The sequence below is a fragment of the Ixodes scapularis genome, unplaced genomic scaffold, assembly GCF_016920785.2.
Source record: "Ixodes scapularis isolate PalLabHiFi unplaced genomic scaffold, ASM1692078v2 PGA_scaffold3__209_contigs__length_174095766, whole genome shotgun sequence".
Classification (NCBI taxonomy): domain Eukaryota; kingdom Metazoa; phylum Arthropoda; class Arachnida; order Ixodida; family Ixodidae; genus Ixodes; species Ixodes scapularis.
In genome coordinates this window covers 149,613,567-149,632,911 of record NW_024609868.1, presented here as the reverse complement: position 1 = coordinate 149,632,911, position 19,345 = coordinate 149,613,567, and the positions used below count along the sequence as shown (strand labels likewise).

General features: G+C 45.6%; 1 protein-coding gene across 1 annotated transcript; it reads left to right on the top strand.

Annotated features, from left to right (window-relative positions):
* The first annotated feature begins 419 nt into the window (after nucleotides 1-419).
* LOC121837317 (elongation of very long chain fatty acids protein AAEL008004-like) lies at nucleotides 420-1,259 on the top strand. The gene has a single exon (XM_042292915.1). It carries the CDS (start codon nucleotides 420-422, stop codon nucleotides 1,257-1,259), a length of 840 nt encoding a protein of 279 aa, XP_042148849.1.
* Nucleotides 1,260-19,345: the final 18,086 nt, after the last annotated feature.

The window sequence follows — 19,345 nt, the reverse complement described above, 5'->3', positions numbered from 1 at the left end:
TGCTGGGTGATATGTTTTGATTCAAGAACAGGTTATGCAGCAGCGCTACTGGATCTGAGTAGACTCCCTGCAGCAGCTGCACCTCTGAACGAAGGCCTGAAGTGCTATGCCAGTTCTCCGCACTCTTTTTACTTCAGTAGCGTTACTGACCGAGCAACGTTGCCAATAAGCGAGCTAAAAGTATACTTATTTGTCGGAGTCCTCAGTGTACCGGGTTGGTGACTCCGATATTTTCTCTAGCGCCCCTCTCATCGTATCATGTGAGTGCAAGAGGAGCACTACACAAATATTTTAACAAATCTTCAGCATCGAGGAATCATTCGACTGCGTGAATGTGTGTCAGTGCTGCCGCTCGCTCCCAAGACTGACAACCAGTGGAACAAGCGAACTTCAAGGAGAACGGAAGTTGTTTCCCCAAGATGGCTTTGGCTGTACCCCAACTGATCCTGGACCTTGTCGACAGATACAAGTACGTCACATCTCTCAGAGACCCGAGAACGGTTGATTGGGGCTGGACAGAAAACTCGAAGTTCATGCTGCCGCTGGCGTTCGGCTATCTTTACGCCGTGAGGTTTGGAGGACCACGATGGATGGAAAACCGCAAGCCCTACAAGCTCAAGTCCGCCATCATGGTGTACAACCTGTTTCAAGTGATTGCGAACGCTTACCTTTTTGTGCAGTACACGCGGCACTCTTACCTCGGCGGAGACTACAATGCTTTCTGTCAGGGGGTGAGCTACTCCAGAGACAGCAACACAATGACAATCCTGAGACTCGTGTGGTGGAGCCTGTTCGTCAGGATAGCGGACTTTTTGGACACATTCTTCTTCGTCGCCACCAAGAAGGGCTCCCACATCACGGCTTTGCACGTAATTCATCATTTTCTGGTGATTGTCAACGGGTGGTTGTGGATTACGTTTGGTTCGGATGGGCACGTGATAATGCCCGTGTGTTTTAACTGCTTGGTCCACGTCATCATGTATGGTTACTACTTTCTTGCATCACTTGGACCAGCAGTTAGAAAGCACCTGTGGTGGAAGAAGTACCTCACTAGCCTGCAGATTTTTCAAATGACCTTTGTGAGTCTCTACATGTGCATTCCGCTAGTCTATGATTGCGGATACCCCTGGGGCCTTAGCTTGATTTTAGCTCCACAGTTAATGCTGGTACTCGCGCTCTTTATAAACTTCTATGTTCAATCCTACATCTTCAATAAGGGCCGTGAGCAGTGTAATTCTCAAGCACTAAAATCAGATTAAGGCACTCTGAATCAAACTCGATTACAAACTCTTGCCTTGTTACCGACGTGATTTTATTCTGTAAATCAGAGGGGAATATAAGTAGGGTCCCGAGATTTCGAATACGTCCGACAAGTCACAAATAAAACAGTAGCCGATAAAAATTTTGCCGATTTCGATTTATCCACAAAACTCAAAATTGAAAGTTTCAATAGCAGAAAACAAAAACAAAAATACGGTTAGCGCATGATCAGCGGTTTCAAGCAGAGGCCACTTCAGTTTTCTGTTCTTATAGCACTATATTATAGCATATAGATCTGTGCAGCCATAAATTTCGCAGGGCGCCCGAAATGAGCGCCTCACACACGCCGACTAGCCCCGACGGTCCCGGCAACCGGATTGCCCAATGAGGCGAGCTCGCGCGAGGGATCCTGAAATAGTCACTGTCGTCGGCCTGCGCTCGTCGACGACGCGGACAGAGCAAGTTCGATCCTGTCGTGAGCTGCGCCAAGGCACGCTGGGCTACGCAGCGTTACGTCGCGTTGCGCATGACAACGAAGTAAGAACCCCCGTTCGCAACCGGCGTCGGTCAATGTCATCGGTCTGGTGCACTCGTCGACGTTAGGAAGGAGTATAATCTGTCCCTAACATTATAAAGCAGTTCTCAGGTTGACGCCAGGACAGCGTTCTCATGGGATGACACAGAGTTTGCATGTTTCGTACAAGTTTTGCTGAGCACAGAACTAAGCACGTGTTCCGTGCGTCATGTGGAACGAAATAGACCGATCTCACCAGCCAGTTTGACTACGCCACAGCTACCGCAATGAATCGCGGAAACTTTAGTCTTTTTGCACGTGCGTGAACCTCGCTGGAGCTCTTCGCGTGTAGAGCACGAAAAGGCACGAGCCCTCGCGTGCTCGGCCGTCTGCTTCCTGTGAACTAAAGTTATGGCGGCTTTACGCATGCGCCCAACGCTTAGTGAGATCGGTCTATTGGCGTGGGGCGATGGATGAGTTATCAAGAAGCTGATGGTTATTCGAGAGCTCCCTCGTGGCACGTGTATCGCGTGTCAGCACAACACTGGTTATCGGTACTTGCTCTGGTACTTGTAAGAGGCGCGAACTGGGAATTCCATCCAGGGGATCTAATCAGCGGATCTCACTAAGCGTTAGGCGCATGCGTGACGCTGTTGTAGCTTTAGTTCACAGGAGGCAGACGACCATGCATGCATACGAGGGCTTGTGCCGCCTCGTGCTCCGCACATGCAGAGCTCGAGCGAGGTTGTCGCACGCGCAGAAAGACTATTCCCTCGAAGCATTGCGCCACCGGTGCTGCAGTCATTACAGAGTGTTGAATCGAACTTTTTATCGATTCGGTTAAGTTTCGGGTTCACAGCTTTCGGTTCGGTTGTGGTTCAATTTTGGGGAGCAAAAACAATGGTTCTAACCGGTTTCAACCGGTTTGTACCGCTAAATTGAGACTATATTTTCCGTGTTGATTTGGCAATAGGCAGTATCTCAACCGTGAAACCAGTAACTATATAGCTTTTGATCATTCATAGAATTCACACATATTTTCAGGTACCGAAAATAACGAATTGCTCTATTTAATTTCGACGAAGCAGTAAGAGAAACGCTAGATTAACATAAAAAACTTCATGTCTGTACGACTCAACATCTATTTGTTTACCTCAGTAGCATATATTTTTGCCTGATTCGAAAGGTTAATCTGTTAGGGCGCTTAAGTACTCGTTATTGGTAGAACTTTGAGTCGCCAAATTGAAAGTTGAATCGTAGTTGTGCTCTTGAAATTAGGAATTACAGTACATAAAATCATAAAATGGCCACGTCCTCGGCACGTATGTCGTGAAATATAGTTTACGAAATATGTTTCACAAAATACATCTACCGGAATTTTTTTTTTTTTTTATTCTTGCAGATTTGTTTAAAAAAAAAGCCATGAAAGCTACACTTATGCGGTTTGTGCGAGTGAGCTATACGCCCAAGGGGACATTATGTCAGTAACTAATCTTTGGGATAAGTCGAATAATGAATAAAAATTCACTAATTAACTCTTTAATTAGTGAAAATAGACATATGGTTCGAATTACAAACTTGCTGGGCGTCGTCCAAAACCCCTAAATCAGTAATTTCTGGTATTCTCTCTCTGTCTCTGTATATATATATATATATATATATAGAGAGAGAGAGAGAGAGAGAAAGTAGGGTGCGCAGACACAAGAGCCGTGGGACGATAATAAAAATCTAATTTAATGGCGAAAAAAGTCACACAAAAAAAGAACAAAGTTCCGAAAAAAAAGTTGTATTAGCTTACAAGAACAATCAAAGCTAGACACAAGAACGCTAGATACGCGGAGAGTATATTTAAAAATGACGAAACAAAAGTAAAAGTTAAACACAACAACTTACAAAAAAATCGTTAAATTGAAAAAAGAATAAAAAATAAAAAAAAAATAAGGAAGGGGCCTGACGTCTGTCGACGTTTCGGCGGTGGCACTGTCTTCTCCAGGACGGAAGCCCACATGGGGCAGTTGCCCACATGGGGCATCGCGACAAACGAGTCCACGTTTGTCGCGATGAGGGACGACGGTTGTAGGGTCTGTTCGAAAGTGCATTCCGGAGAGCGGAAACGTTGCAGGGAGTCATTGGTGGCGCTCTTGTATGTCCGTCTCGTGTGGAGGGGAGCTATCTCTTCCTCAGATTCTCAAGGCTGGATCGTACAAACCTAAAAAAATAATAAATAAAGGATTACGCAGGGCGGAAGTGTTGCGGCAGATGGTTGTTAATGTTGTGTATTGTTCAAAGAGTATCGACATGTTTGTTAATTTTGCACGGAAATTTATTAAATATGAACGACTCGTGATTTTCACTTTTTGTTTGAGTATTGAAGCCCCTCTGCATGATGGCTGACTTTGCATTCGTTATTACATTTCTCGGCTGGCTGAAATGTTTGGATACTGAAAGGTTGGGTTCGCACCTAACGTCAGAATTATGGTTGTTGAATCTGCGAGAAAGCGTGGTTTTAGTTTGTTCAATGAACTGTTCTTTATATGTGTGGTATTCAATAAAGTAAATTACATTGTCCGAGTCGCGGTCGGCGTCACTGCTAACCGTTTGACGGAAGTGCGAATTTGTGCTAGATACAATGTTAGTGGAAAGCATTTCATAGAAGATCTTGCAAAGAGATTTTTTTTTTTTTTTTACATATATATATATATAACTGAGAAGAAAAAACCCTTAGTGAAAACAGCAACAACAGGTGATTTATTCTTCGACGTTTCGGCCGGAGCCTGGCCTTCGTCAGGCCGAAACGTCGAAGACTAAATCGTCCGTTGTTCCTGTTTTCATTAAGGGTTTTTTCTTCTCAGTTATATACCCACGCCTTCGGCCTCCCGCCACCATGCCCTTTGTTTGTATATATAAATATATATATATATATATGGGTGGTTTCATCTCAAATCGTGCAGGCAAAAAGGGTCGAATTTTTAATTTTGATGAAAAAAATATATGTTATGGCGCCGTTTCTAAAACCGCAGTCGACACAAACCGCAAGTTCGTCGGATTTTTTATTCTCGACTTATGAATTTTTAAAGAGGCCTCGACGAAAAGCAGTGTTTTTCGCACCCATCGTGGGTCGGATGTTTCGCTTGATCTCGCGCCATGGATTTTCAGTCCACATTAGATTATCTTTTTTGAAGCACTCTGTGGACACATCTAAAAGGCTACAATACCATGAAATAATTTTAAGCCTTTTGTTTTTTTTCTCTAAAAATGTCAAAAACGCCTCCTCAGTCAATTGTTGACGAACTTTGACAATTAAGTACTGGCGATCTACTTGGGTTACACCGCTATTTTTTATGTCCACGGAGAGCCCAAAACACGCTTTTTATATTTATTATAAAATGCTTTGGCTGTATAAAATATTCTTTGCGGCACGTTTACGTTAATATTATGCAAAAACCAAAAAGTACCATTTTTGAAATTGATTTTCTCAAAAAACCCATTTTTTATTTTTTTTTTATTTTTTGTTCAAATATAGATATGATAGTTGTCTACACGAAAATCAAGCCTAGAAAGTGTATATTTTGTTTGCATGTTTTATATTTAGGCGTCAATATCGGAAAAAGACGTCTTTGTTTTGCAAGACCTATGTCAGACGTAGCGACCCATGCGTCTCTATGAATTGTGAAAAAGTTTCCTTGAATTTTCTTCTGCATTTTGTAATCAATTATAAACGGATTTTGTGGTATTGAATATTTATGTATGTTTTGATAAGAGCGGGAACCATGAGATACATATCTAACCAAATCAGCAGGCCTAGTAGACTTTCAATAACCAAAAGGCACAGACGTTGTATTGTTTCGATTTATAAACCTTTCAAAGTAAATTAGCACGACTAGCTATTAGCTGTCATATTACTAAGACAAAGAAAGCCACCACATCGTCGATATATTATATACAATTATTTACGAAACCAAACACTGGAGCTTGTTCACCGCACATCGCACATGTCACCAGGGAATGTCCTTTCACTTCCGTAATACACAAAAGTGGTGACACAGAAACAGTCCGAAACACACAGAGAGTGTTTCTCGGAGAGGGGTAGGAAATAAAAATAAATAAATAGGAATTAAATTGCCCAACTCCGATCTTAACGAAAATTGCGTTAAAAAAAAAAATAAAAAATAAAGTATTTAGGTTTGAGCGGTGGCAAGGCGATAGGTCCACGCCTGGTGGAGAGTCAGACAAAGAAGTCGACGGCACGTAAAGGTAAAAAAAAAAAAAAAAAAAAATCAATAATTTAATAAAGACGGGAAAACTCAGCTGCACATGGCAAGAACAAAAACCAACTCCCCCGGGCATTCCCTAAACGGGACGCAACCAAATGCGTGCGAACACGCTCTCTACATCACCGCCAGGCCGCTACGCCATAACGAAATAAACCCAACAACTGAACAGTGCGAACAAACAGTTAGTAAGAAAACATTGAAAAAAAATGTTAAGAAAAAACCGCACCCGAGAAACAAAGTTCAGCGGGGCGAAGAAACACGCACGAGTCGGTCCCACGACATTGAAGTCTGGCAGGATGACGGCGTCCAGATGATGCTCGAATCTGTTCCTACCTCTATTACGCACACCCACGACGGCTGTGCGGAACAGTGGCTGTACGAAAGAAAGTGAAGAATACATTCGAGCAGGCGATACGCGAGAAGGTAACCGAGACTATGCTTCAAGCTTCATATCGGGAGAGGAGCTTTCGAGGTAGTTTCTGCAGTTACTCAAACTTTCTCTTTCCCCTTCCCTTTTTCAAAAGAACACGTCAGCCGGCGCTAACGTTTCATCTCGGGGGAAGCCCACTCTTCACAAACGGTTATAGTTGACAAGGAGGCTGACTTCGACCCAACTAGTCTCCGGGCAGAATACAAACACAAGTATATTTACCAACACGCTCGTTTTGATGTCAGTCTCCGGGCTTTGCTGTTTCCAAAAGAGATAACCCTTTATAAGGACAGAACGAGCGGGTTGGTGGGGATAATTAAACTTAAACACTCCCTTTTCGTTTTCTTCCTCAAGTTTAATAGATAACCCTTCGGTGCTATCGGATCTCCCCGGAGAGAGAGAGAGAGCACGGCCGTTTCAAGGTAAGGATAGGGCGCTCGAAGCTAGGGCAAACAGGCGGTATCGTTTCACGCATGCACGGATGGATGGTTTCAAATTCCCCCACATCCCTAACGAAACCGGCCCATCTTCGTGTGTGCGTCTGCGGGATTTCTGTCTCGCGCCGCCGGTTTTAGCGCGCACGCGGCGTTGTTTTGGCTGGCAGAACAGTTGTTGACCGTCGACATTGTAAGGCCCTGGTGTCCTCATCCTTTCAGGCAACGATTCCTTTGCTTTCCCTTGTGCAATACTCTGACAGACTCCTCCTGGGTGGCTGTCACTGTTCGCCGCGTCAACGACAGAATCATACCATTTCACTCCTCGTGACACAGGGTGCGCTGCTCGCTTTACTGTCACGGGCCGTCCCATCTAACACAACGAGCGCGAAAGGTCGTGGTCATCTGCTGGCTCCGAATAGGCGGGACGTTCATGCAGGCCAATGAGGGCCCCGAATCAATAAGACGTCTACCAACTCCTACACGTTAAAAATTTACGACACCTGCTGCTCTGTTAATAAGTGTTGCTTTCTCATTTTGGAACGCCTCCGATGTAGCTTGCCGCCTATAATAAAATTTAAATAATCAAGAAATATATCTGGGTGGAAATACTGTATTTCATTTTTATGTGGGAACGTTGAAAAAAAGAAAAAACTATTTCCAAGCTTGTGAAGACGCGCAATTCGCAAGTCCATTTCGAGCCGTAAAAACACGTTTTCGTACGATATTGATGCTTAAATGTAGAACATACAAACAAAATATACACTTTCTAGGCTTGATTTTTGTGTAGACAACTATCATATCTACATTTGAACAAAAAATAAAAAAAATAAAAAATGGGTTTTTTGAGAAAATCAATTTCAAAAATGGTACTTTTTGGTTTTTGCATAATATTAACGTAAACGTACCGCAAAGGATATTTTAAACAACCAAGGCATTTTATAATAAATATAAAGAGCGTGTTTTGGGCTCTCCGTGGACATAAAAAATATCGGTGTAACCCAAGTAGATCTCCAGTAATTAATTGTCAAAGTTCGTCAACAATTGACCGAGGAGGCGTTTTTGACATTTTTTCAGAAAAAAAGCAAAAGGCCTAAAATTATTTCATGGTATTGGAGCCTTTTAAATATGTCCAAAGAGTGCTTCAAAAAAGATAATATAATGTGGACTGAAAATCCATGGCGGGAGATCAAGCGAAACATCCGACCCACGACGGGTGTGAAAAACACTGCTTTTCGCCGCGGCCTCTTTAAAATTTCATAAGTCGAGAACAAAAAATCCGACGAACTTGCGGTTTGTGTCGACTACGGTTTTAGAAAAGGCGCCATAACATATATTTTTTTCATCGAAATTGAAAATTCGACCCTTTTTGCCTGCACGATTTGAGATGAAACCACCCATATATATATATATATTGTTACGAAGAAGACGACGATGACCGTCTTTATCGGGCCGCTGGCAATGGGGCTCGCTCCAGCGCGAGCTGGAGCGGGCAGTTCGATTAAAAAGATCGAAGCTGAAACGGACCGCTCTTGTCCTTGCTTTTGATTTCCATCGTAACATCGTGGTGGAGGTGCGGGTCTTTCATCTTCACCTCTCCGCACGCTAATCACCACGCTTCTCCGAAGCCACCAACGGCCCCCTGCGCTGGCCATGTCACAAGGTGAAGCGGCAGGCACTCCGGCGCTCCGCCCTGGCTCAGTGCCCTATCGCCAACGGGACCCTCCGACGTTCGCCGGCTTCGGCACCGACGACGTTGACGACTGGCTGCGAAGCTTCGAACGAGTAAGCACCCACAACGCATGGGACGACACTCTCAAGCTCGCAAACGTGGTGTTTTATCTACGAGACACAGCTAAAGTGTGGTTCGATAACCATGAAGACAAAATCTCCTCATGGGATGCCTTCAAAGCGAACCTGTCGGATGTTTTCGGATGTCCCGTCAGCCGCAAAGAAGATGCTACGCATAGACTTGCTACAAGAGCCCAGACTGCAGGCGAGTCGATTACTTCTTACACCGAAGACATCCTCGCGCTGGAGCGAGCCCCATTGCCAGCGGCCCGATAAAGACGGTCATCGTCAAAATCTCCTTGACATCCACATTAGATTTTGCTTCTGAGCAGCGAAGAGATTCCCACTTACAACAGGTTTTCAAATGCCTAAAAAAGGCTCATCTTACACGCCAAGAACAGCGTTTGACCAGTCTTTATACACTGAAAGAAGGCATACTTTATCGTCGCAACTATAACCCCGAGGGGCCCGAATTACTCTTTGTTGTTCCCAAACACCTCCGGACGAATATTTTGCGCGTTCTACATGATGACCCTACAGCTGGACATATGGGATTTTTTAAAACATACATGCGCGTTCGAAACACATTTTACTGGAAAGGAATGTACCGTGACATTTTTAAATATGTCACATCCTGCCTACAATGTCAGCAACGTAAAAAACCAACCCAAGCACCAGCTGGACTCCTGCAACCTCTTACACCACCGCGTTATCAATTCGAACGAGTCGGAATCGATCTCCTGGGACCACTTCCCGCCACTCAAGCTGGTCACCGCTGGATTATTGTGGCGATGGACCATTTATCTCGTTATGCAGAGACTTCCGCTCTCCGTACCGCAGACGCTGAAGACGTTGCTGCTTTTCTTTTAAAACAAGTAATTCTCCGCCACGGCCCTCCCAGGCACCTTATCAGTGACCGTGGAACAGTCTTCCTCTCCCGCGTCATTCAGGAGCTTCTACATCTGTGCCAAACTGTACACAAACCAACGACAGCGTATCATCCCCAGACGAATGGCATGGTTGAACGTTTCAATAGAACAATCGTTGATATGTTGTCTATGTATCTACAGTCAGACCAACAACAATGGGATTCTGTGCTTCCTTTTGTGACCTACGCATATAACACTGCAATCCAAGATACCCAAGGCTATTCTCCATTTTTCCTTCTGCACCATCGTTTTCCAACGACTTTTCTCGACAACCTTCTGCCATATAGTGCTACCGAACAAAAACTCCAACCGACAGTTGCACAACTTGTCTGCCGCGCCGAAGAAGCCCGCCAAATAGCACGATTACGCACAGCCTCTTCTCAACAACGCCAACGTCAACGCTATGACCAGAGCCATCGCCCGGTTTCCTACGCTATTGGAGATCTCGTCTGGGTTTGGACACCCACTCGGCACCAAGGCAAGTGTACCAAACTTCTTCACCGGTACACCGGGCCCTTCCGCGTCACTCGACGGTTATCAGACCTCACATATCAAGTGACGCTCCACGAACCAACGGCTGACCTTCGCCGGACTTCCACCGACACCGTACATGTCGCCCGCATGAAACCCTATTTGCAACCATTCACACCATAACACACCCTACTCTGTACTTGCGGTCGGGACGACCGCCGCCACACCGGGGGGGTAATGTTACGAAGAAGACGACGATGACCGTCTTTATCGAAGACGGTCATCGTCGTATATATATATATATATATATATATATATATATATATATATATATATATATATATAAATATATATATATATATATATATATTTATATATATATATATATATATATTTATATATATATATATAATTTTTATTATGATGAGGCAACTGGGCTAAAAACAATATATTTTCAGAATGTCAAGAAACTGTTAGGACAAGCCCTCTCAGTGTATCTTTTGTAGAAGAACTCAGCGGCAATCACAACGCTTGTTTTCCTGACCAACATCGAATCTCTGGTTTCCTTTGACGTCCGGTCACCCTTCACGAGTGTGCCGGTGCCCCTGGCACTTTCTGTGGCCAGGACGGCCCTCGATTCCGGGTTAGCAGAACGAACCTGTCTGTCCGTGGACGAAATCTGCCGTCTTCTGGAGCTGTGTCTCTCGAGCACATATTTCTCCTTCAATGGACGCTTCTACAAGCAAATGAGTGCAACTGCCACGGGAGCTGCGATCTCCGTTACCATGGCCGACCTCACGATGGAGTACATCAAACAAAAAGCTCTTTCTTGCTTTAATCCAAAGCCCAAGACCTTCCTCCGGTATGTGGATGATTGTTTCTGCATGGTCGAAGCCAGTGAGGTTGAGCGCCTGTGCCAGTGTTTGAACTCCGTTAAAACGTCGATTCAGTTCACGGTGGAGCGAGAGACGGACGGCGTGCTCCCGCTTCTAGATGTGAGCGTCAAGAGAGCTTCTGACGCGCTCAACTTCACGGTATACCAAAAACGTAGGCACACCGGTAGATACCTGGACTTCGAGTCGTATCACCCCACATCGCACAAGGCCTCAGTGGTCAGCGCCCTTTCCCGACGGGCGCTGTCCGTGTGTTCGGAGGAGGCCCTACGAGAAGAAGTGAAGAAGATCAAAGCTAAATCTAGTTAACAATGGTTACCCAAAGCGGTTCATTAACGACATCTACAAACGCCTACGCCGCCTCCCTGTAACTCCGACCTCAAGACCATCTAATCGGATCTGTTTCGCTTATGTGAAGAATGTGAGCGAGACCGTCGGACGCGTCCTTCGGAAACACGGCATCGCCGTCTCCCACAAGCCCGTGTCTACCATCCGTCGGCGGCTTCCTCTCCCCAAAGACAGACCAGGAAGGCAAACGGCTCAAGGCCTCGTGTACCGCGTGCCTTGCGCGGATCGCCCGGTCGCTTATCTGGGGGAAACGAAAAACTTCCCGGATCGTATTCGACGACACAAATACGACGTGAGAAAGAAAGATACTGAGGCCAGCGCCCTGGCAGAGCCCGAGCAAAAAAATAGGGCACACTTTCTCCCTCGACGAGACCCAGATCGTGGCCACCGAGGGACATTGGAGGAAACGCCTTCATCTAGAGTCCTGGTTTATCCAAACAACGAGTAAGAACATGAACCGGTCCAAGGACACTCTCCCGAGCGCGTACATGTCTGGACTTCACGCCCTCTGGGGTAAAGCTTAGCGAGGCCAAACGCCCGGGCAACCTTCCCCACCGCGCCCCCACCTACAGTCACCCGTGACCAAGGGACCGAGCGGGTCCCGAAACGTCGGGTTTATGTGTTTTTTAATAAAACTTTGGTTAGAGTCCGCAAAAACTATATCAATTGTTCACACTCAGCCCCATGATGCAGACAAATAATCACACACAAAAAAGAGTGATCAAAATTGTTTATTCTAATCAATACGTACCTTCGTACACACATCAACTCTGTCGGAAAGGTCAGTGGACCTTTCCGACATAACCTGGCGTTTGAAGTTTGTTCTTGATAAGATGCCGTTCAATTCAACTCACAAATAAGCGTCACCCTTGCTAATTGGTGATTTTTTCATTAAATAGAGCAAAGTAGTATTTCATCCTCTACTCGAAATTTAGCTAGTTAATTGGTGGCTTTCTGACCGCCTGCGTGCGCAATGGTCATGGTTCCGCCAAAATCACCTGTCCGCGCTTTGTTTTTGTCCAGCCCCCAGACACAACCTTTTTGTTCATCACATAAAAGTAGCAATAACAGACTTCTATATGCATGAGAAGTTAAATATGCGTCATAAAAAGCTGTAAAAATCAGCTTCAAAATCAGACATTTGTTGAGGCTCTCTCAAATCACTTATAGCCGTGTTTTTCAAAAATAAAAACGCCGGGAAAACATTTGCCGCGCCATGTATAAGATAATGTGGGGCTGCATTTATTTATGCTGTATTCGTTTAAAGGGACCATGAATAATTTTTCACTTTCTTCCTCCTTAGCTTCATTACTCTCCTCAAAAACGAAATGAGAAACCACGTGATCGTGACGTGCTTAGGCACCGGAGGCGATGACCCCAAGCTTCCACGGTGCTCTTTAAGCACGCAATGGAACTTGACATTTTCAAGTAATGATAAGTGCCGCCACGGAACTCATTGACCACGAACGCCAATTCGAATATTCGTCTATGGATTTATTGTTGGCGAAAGCACACGTCCGAGTGACGCAGTGCTCGTGTACAATGCGGGAGCTGGGTTCAGCTGTCGTGCTTCGGCACCACGGATGCATCACAGTGAAAAGGCGGAGAGAGCTTTCGAACGAAAGGAACTACGAAAGAGGCCGCTATATCTTCAAATTTTCTTACCGAAAAGCAGATTTTAGCCTTTCTACGCTCGTGAACTAGTTTTACTTTGTCGCACTAAACGATATGTGATTAGTTAAATCCCAATTTATCCCAGCCGAAAATTCATTTAATAGTTTGTTTAAGGTGATCGGTCCCTTCTTTATGCTGCCAAATCTTCGGGCAGTAATTAAACATAACTTGTTTAAATTCAATAAATTTTTCTGTGTAAAGTTATCATAACTGCTTCAGACCGACAAGGGAGGACGATATTTGAAAATACTCCACCTGCTTAGTCTGCGAAAACCTTTTTTTTTTTTTTTTTTGCGTTTTGGCAGTGTGAAACACCGGGTCGCGGGGTATGCCAAAAAGGACTGTGTGCTCACATAATAGATCTGAAGGCAACTACACAAAATTTCCAGAAAGCGAGATAATAAATTGTATTCTTCAAACTGATCCCACACAAAAGGCCTTAATGCAACGAGAAATACCTGAGATACAAGCAATTATATTCCTAATTACAAATCAATACGGCAAAGGACAGACGATATACTTCTAATATAAACCACGTTTGGACATCGGCTTGCACAAGCTCGAAACTTCGCAAAATACTGTCTCGGGAGGCTAATGTTATATTCGGTTTTACCTGCACTTGTTTTGGGGACTCACATTACAACTCTGTTTTATCAGCCGTGCGCGCTATAACATTTTATTAGGCTGCCGCATATCATCGCCAGACTGATATGTATAAACTCACAACTTTACAATTTGGACGTTTACGTTTGCTACCTTTGAGAGCATCGCATTTCACCTGAAAATTGAACTGTTTAACCATTTAGCTTTCTCTATACTGACAAAGCCTGGCAGATCGCCATGAGACGCGGCCGCAGATGTGAAAAGGTAGAGCGGCAGACAACGGATGAGAGGAGAGTTACAAAGTCTCTAAATAAGAGCTTCCTACAAGTAGCGACATTCTTCGAAGCGCCGAGTGCATGACATTGCAGCTTTTAGGAAGCGAATGGCGACGCACAGCAGAAGACTGCACTGAATGACACCATTTTGTTCCAGCGGAATGTGCTCTGTAATTTGTATTGGTTGCTGTTACTTGTAAAAGAAGTATCAAGAGACTTTTCAAGAGTCATGTAACGGGCGCCCCGCTGCGGGTAGACGCCGAAACACACTTCTACCGAGCGATGGAATGTCCGCTCGTGCTCCTCGCGTTCCTCGCGCGTCCTCGCCGCTGCAAAAGCTGTGCGCTCACTACCAGCTTACCCGAGAAATCCTTTGTGCTACCAGATCCTCACGCTCGAAATCTGCGACCGGGCACTTTGTGGCCCCGTCGTCCAACTGCCAGGCTTTGTGAGTATAGATGAGGCTATGGTTTAACATGATTTGCACGTAACATCATCGCACTTTATGCTGGTAGTCATTGCGATATATTTTTGCTAAAAAATCAAATCCGATGGTGCAAAATGCACGCTGCAAAAGCTTCGCGCTGGGTGCAACTCATGCATTTAAGGGACAAAAAGTACTGCTTAGTGCAGCCTCGTGAGGAAGGGCGCGAGCACCTGGCACCTCAAAAACGCGCTTTCTGGCAGGAATGATTTTGCCAACAAAGTAGTTTCTGGCATAACGCTGTCTGGTCTGTCTGTGCCGAAGATGCGGAGACGTGGAACCTTTACAATAGAATATACCTTAAAACACGTCCCCCTACTTCCACCCTTTTTCTTTCTTCCACGCTCTTCTAGAGAATATTTTTGATTCCTGAAAGACTCTCGCCTGCGTTTGGGGGTATCAATTTGACCACTATATTTGTGTCATTTCTTAACATTAGTTTTCATTTAATTTATTTTGCATTTAAAAGCTGTAAACTTTATACGGAGGTGTTGAAAGCTTGGAGAAGAACTTGAAAACGACATGCCTGTAAGACCTTGAGTGGCGGACAAAATTCAATCATTCATTCATTCATTCATTCATCTATTTACTCTTAAAGGTCCTCTTCCGGGGATAGTACATAAAGGGGGGGGGGGGATCAATTACATATCAGTCAACGAAAGAAACAATGAAACAGCAACAAACAATGAAACAACAACTCTTTTTTTTTTTCGGGTATCTCTCCCGTACACACTTGTAGTCATATTTATCGTGGGAAGAATAAGTCACATTTAGTCCTTTCAATGCTCCTCTTCTCGGGCATGACTTTTTGAGACAGTTCAGGAAAGACGAAAACATGTTGGCGTGTCCCAATGATGTGTACATGTAAGATGGGCCGTGCAACTATTTTTGTACTTTCACTAAATACCGCTAAGAGCTAATCCTTAAAGCAGCTGTGCAACGATATTCAGTTGGAATGTTTTTCACTATACACGAGCTTACTGGCACCAGCGGGACTCAAGGATACTCGCACGCAACGCCACTGGCCAAAAAACTCCTTTGTTGCGGTGAAATTTCAAGGACAAAAGCAATTATTTTCGTTCAATCTCTCCTTTGCAAAATTTGATGACGTAACCTGGGGATCGCAGAACACCCAAGTGATATTTGAATGCGGTTCATAGATTGGACCCGAGCCCTGTGTGGGCACTCGATTTGGGCTCGTGATAATTACTAACTCGAAAAGCATTCGGGTAGTCGCTCGCGTCCAATCGCTGCAACGACGACAATGGCCGAGCCATAACAATGTCTGGAACTCAGCGCGTGTCCTGTGCTTTGCCAACCCCAGCGCGTGGCTATGATCAACATTGGCGGCATATAATCGGCTCCAGATCGCGTGGCCGATTGTTCTAGCTGCGAGTTGAGGGGGTGAACGCTGCCCGTTTTTCTTTAATTTTTTTCTGGGACTTCTTTTGCGTGAAGTGAAAAATGAACGCCTGTTTCATAGGTCATTAACGTCAGGGATCTGTTCTAAGCGGTATTCGCGCAAAGTACAAAAATTGTTGCATCGCCCCTTTAAGGCGGCGGTCCGAGGGCGGCCATCTTGAAAAGGCCATTAGTTCAACCATTAGATGGCGGCACTCATCTGTGTGGCCAGAAAACTGGCTCCTGGCACTGATCAGAGCCTTTTATACTGGGAGAGTTCGGCGGGTGGGAGGGGCTTACGGCCTGCTAGGTCTAGCGGACTCAGCGGGCGCCGCTTCCGCCATGATGTGCCTCCCGGCGAGTGGGTCCCCATTGACATGCGATGTACAGGGTGTCACAAATGAAAATTTACACGGTCTTTTTTACCGCAAAAATAAACTAGGCGTCGCCGAACTCTCATTCTCCGCCCAAAGGTAGAGCTAGAGGTCACAATCAGATGCCAAAGTTTCAGCCCGATCCGATAACTTAATCAAAAGTTATAAGTGATTTTCTGAAATTTTCAATGGGAAAATGGCGGCCGACGGCGTTTTCAAACACATGGGGCTCTATGGCACCAGAAACCGAAAACGGGCGAAAATGGGCTCCATTTTCCCATTGAAATTTTCAGAAAATCACTTATAACTTTTGATTGAGTAATCGGATCGGGTTGAAACTTTGGCATCTGGTTGTGACCTCTAGCTCTACCTTTGGGCGGAGAATGAGCGTTCGGCGATGCCTAGTTTATTTTTGCGGTGAAAAAGACCGTGTAAATTTTCTTTTGTGACACCCTGTATACGCGTGTAGGTTTTGCCGTTTGCGCTTTTGTTGGCGTAAGAAGAAAGTCGAAAAATCAAGCATTTTGTTACGTTAATCATACGTTAATCATAAACTTACCTCGCACAATCGAGAACTCGGCTTCAAGTCCGCCCTTCTTGATTTGGTTTCCCAGATCTTGTGCCTTGCGCGGTTTTCTTTTCCTTGCGGGAACCGGTACATCCTGAACCCCTTTTTCGCGTTGTTCGAGCACCCAACGGCACAGAAGCCCCCCATTTCTTTTTCATCTAACGTCTGGCAGAGCGCAGCGCAGAACGATCATTTTCATCGTCGTCTCTCGCTCCATGGACTCTAGCGAGCCGACTGCCGGCTCGAGTCAGTAGGGCAAACGGGTTTTATCAGCCGCCACCAGCCTTACACCAAACAAGGGTGAAGCTTGCAATTTAAGGTTATAATTATAATGCAATTGAATGCAAAGGTGCAATCAAGCTAGACGGCAAGGCACATCATGGCGGATGCGCACAGTTGCCAGACTGTTTGATCAGTGCTGCCAGACTGGCGGCTGGATCAAAGAACCGCCGAACTCTCCCAGTATAAAAGGCTCTGGCACTGATGTTCCTCCTCTGCTCTTACTTACCTCCTTTCTGCTGCTCGCACGTGCACGTTCAGCGCTCAGCGCGTGCTCTCGGTGACACATCTGACAGCAAACGTGCCAGTGATGCTAGCAATTGCCCAGTTCGCCCAGAAGCGGAGCCCAGCTAGCTCATCTACCCAAGGGAGAGTGCCAGGTTGGGCAAATTTCGTCCTTTGATACCAGCTTTGTTCCGCGCTGCAGGGTTGGCAAAACGATTTTGTTAGAGGCACACGAGCCAGTAGCTATCGCTTGAAACTATTCAAGAACTAAAAAACATATTCAATCAATCAGTGAAGAATGTTATCAAACGACAAAGAACATATAAAAGTCATGCCTTGTCAGCATTTTGTGAACGAAAGAGCTTTTGCACGACATAAAAGTTTAAATTCATTTTCGCTGTAAAGGCTGTTTCGCACTGCCCCATTTTCTCACGTTAAGTTACGTTACGAAATAATAGAGTTTTAGTATTGCGTATAAGAGCAAACGCAAGATCCCTACGTTAGCGTTAACGCTGCGTCCTCTGCACTGCGCATGAGCCACACGTACGTACTGCAGCGAGCTATGCAAATGTACGCTCGCTACCGATTTTTGCGAGCGTACAGCGGTCCCCTGCGTGCCATTCTCGTTGCTCTCGTCACGCACGGGAAAGCGCGAGGCTACTTTAGTTTGGAAAATGGCGGTGGTGAGGTAAACCAGTGGAAGTGCTACGCGCGTTTTACGGGTTCGCTTCACCACTGAAGATGGCCTCAACCTTGTGGAAGAAGGAGAAATAAGAAGGGAAAAAGGGCGAGGCTTGTGGCGGGCGAGGAACGCGCAGTTTGCAGCTGGAGACAGACGAAAGAGCCGGTGCCGAGCAAGGCCTCCAACTGAAGACCCGGACCACTAGAGAGCCTTGGCCCTCCTCTTCATCGGACTCTGAACTTAAGTACAGATTAAACTTTTTCCCAATGGTAGTGCTTCCCCGTGTGACTTCCTCGGAGCGAGTGGAACTCGGCCTGATCGGGCGGTATTGACAGGCGACCCACAACCTCCTAAAGAAATCAACGCGACAAACCCTTTCGAGCGCCCACTAAGATGGGTGTCGATAGCCAAGAACGTTGGCGACGCCGTCGAAGCCAAAAAGGTGTTTACCGTGCGGTCGGTACGCGAGCGGTGCGACCTATTGCTTGTATGCGTCCAAGCAAATAACGAGGCCAACATAAGATAGCAGGGGTCCCCAGTGGAGCGAACCATAGATCGAACACGTTTACAACAGACAATTGGAAAGAGATTCACGCACTTCGTAGCAAAGCGAGGAGATTCGCGGTGTTAAATTGGCTTGACCGAATACCCGCCTTGGATTGTTTGACGCAGTTCACAGGAGCACATCTGGATGGTGCTGCAAGTCTTTACGTATCGTTATGTATGCGTCTACCTTCCGCTGTACAAAAAGTGCGCGTTCAACGCGCTCCGTAACGTTACGTCGACAGCTAGCGTGCGTTGTACGCAGTGCTGACGGAAGGGTCTTTACGCTATTCTAAAACTTTCTATTACGTTGAAGTCACCGGGACCTCTCTGCTTCATATTAAGCGAGGCTACCAGTTCGAAGAGAAAGCGTGACACGCGACATTCGAGACACGGATGTTTTGGTGACTTATACGTAAAGTAACTTAACGTAAGAAAATGGGGCAGTGCAAATGAGCCTTAAAGGCTGGTTCACACTGCCCCGTTTTCTTACTTTACGTTACGAAAAGTCACCGGAAAAGCTGTGCTTCGTGTTAAGCGTGGCTACCACTTCAAGGATATAGCCTGACACGCGACATTCGAGACACGAATGTTTCGGTGACTCAGATGTAACTTAAGAAAACGGTGATGTCTGAAAAGTTGAACCGAGCTCAATTCCTTACGCTACACTACGACGAGCCTTGTGTCCTTGGTTGCCACGGTACCTCACCGTTCTAGCTCGTCGTCACGGAAATATTCCTGTCTCGAACGCTGCGTGCCAGGCTATCTCCTTGAATTGGTAGCCACGCCTAATACGAAGCACAGATTTCCCGGTGACTTTTCGTAACGTAACGTAAGAAAACGGGCAGTGTGAACCAGCCTTAAGTCAGAGCGCAGCCGACATGATAGGTCAA

What these genes read in the sequence shown, in the direction of transcription:
- LOC121837317 (XM_042292915.1), top strand. Translation starts at nt 420, where the DNA reads ATGGCTTTGGCTGTACCCCAACTGATCCTGGACCTTGTCGACAGATAC.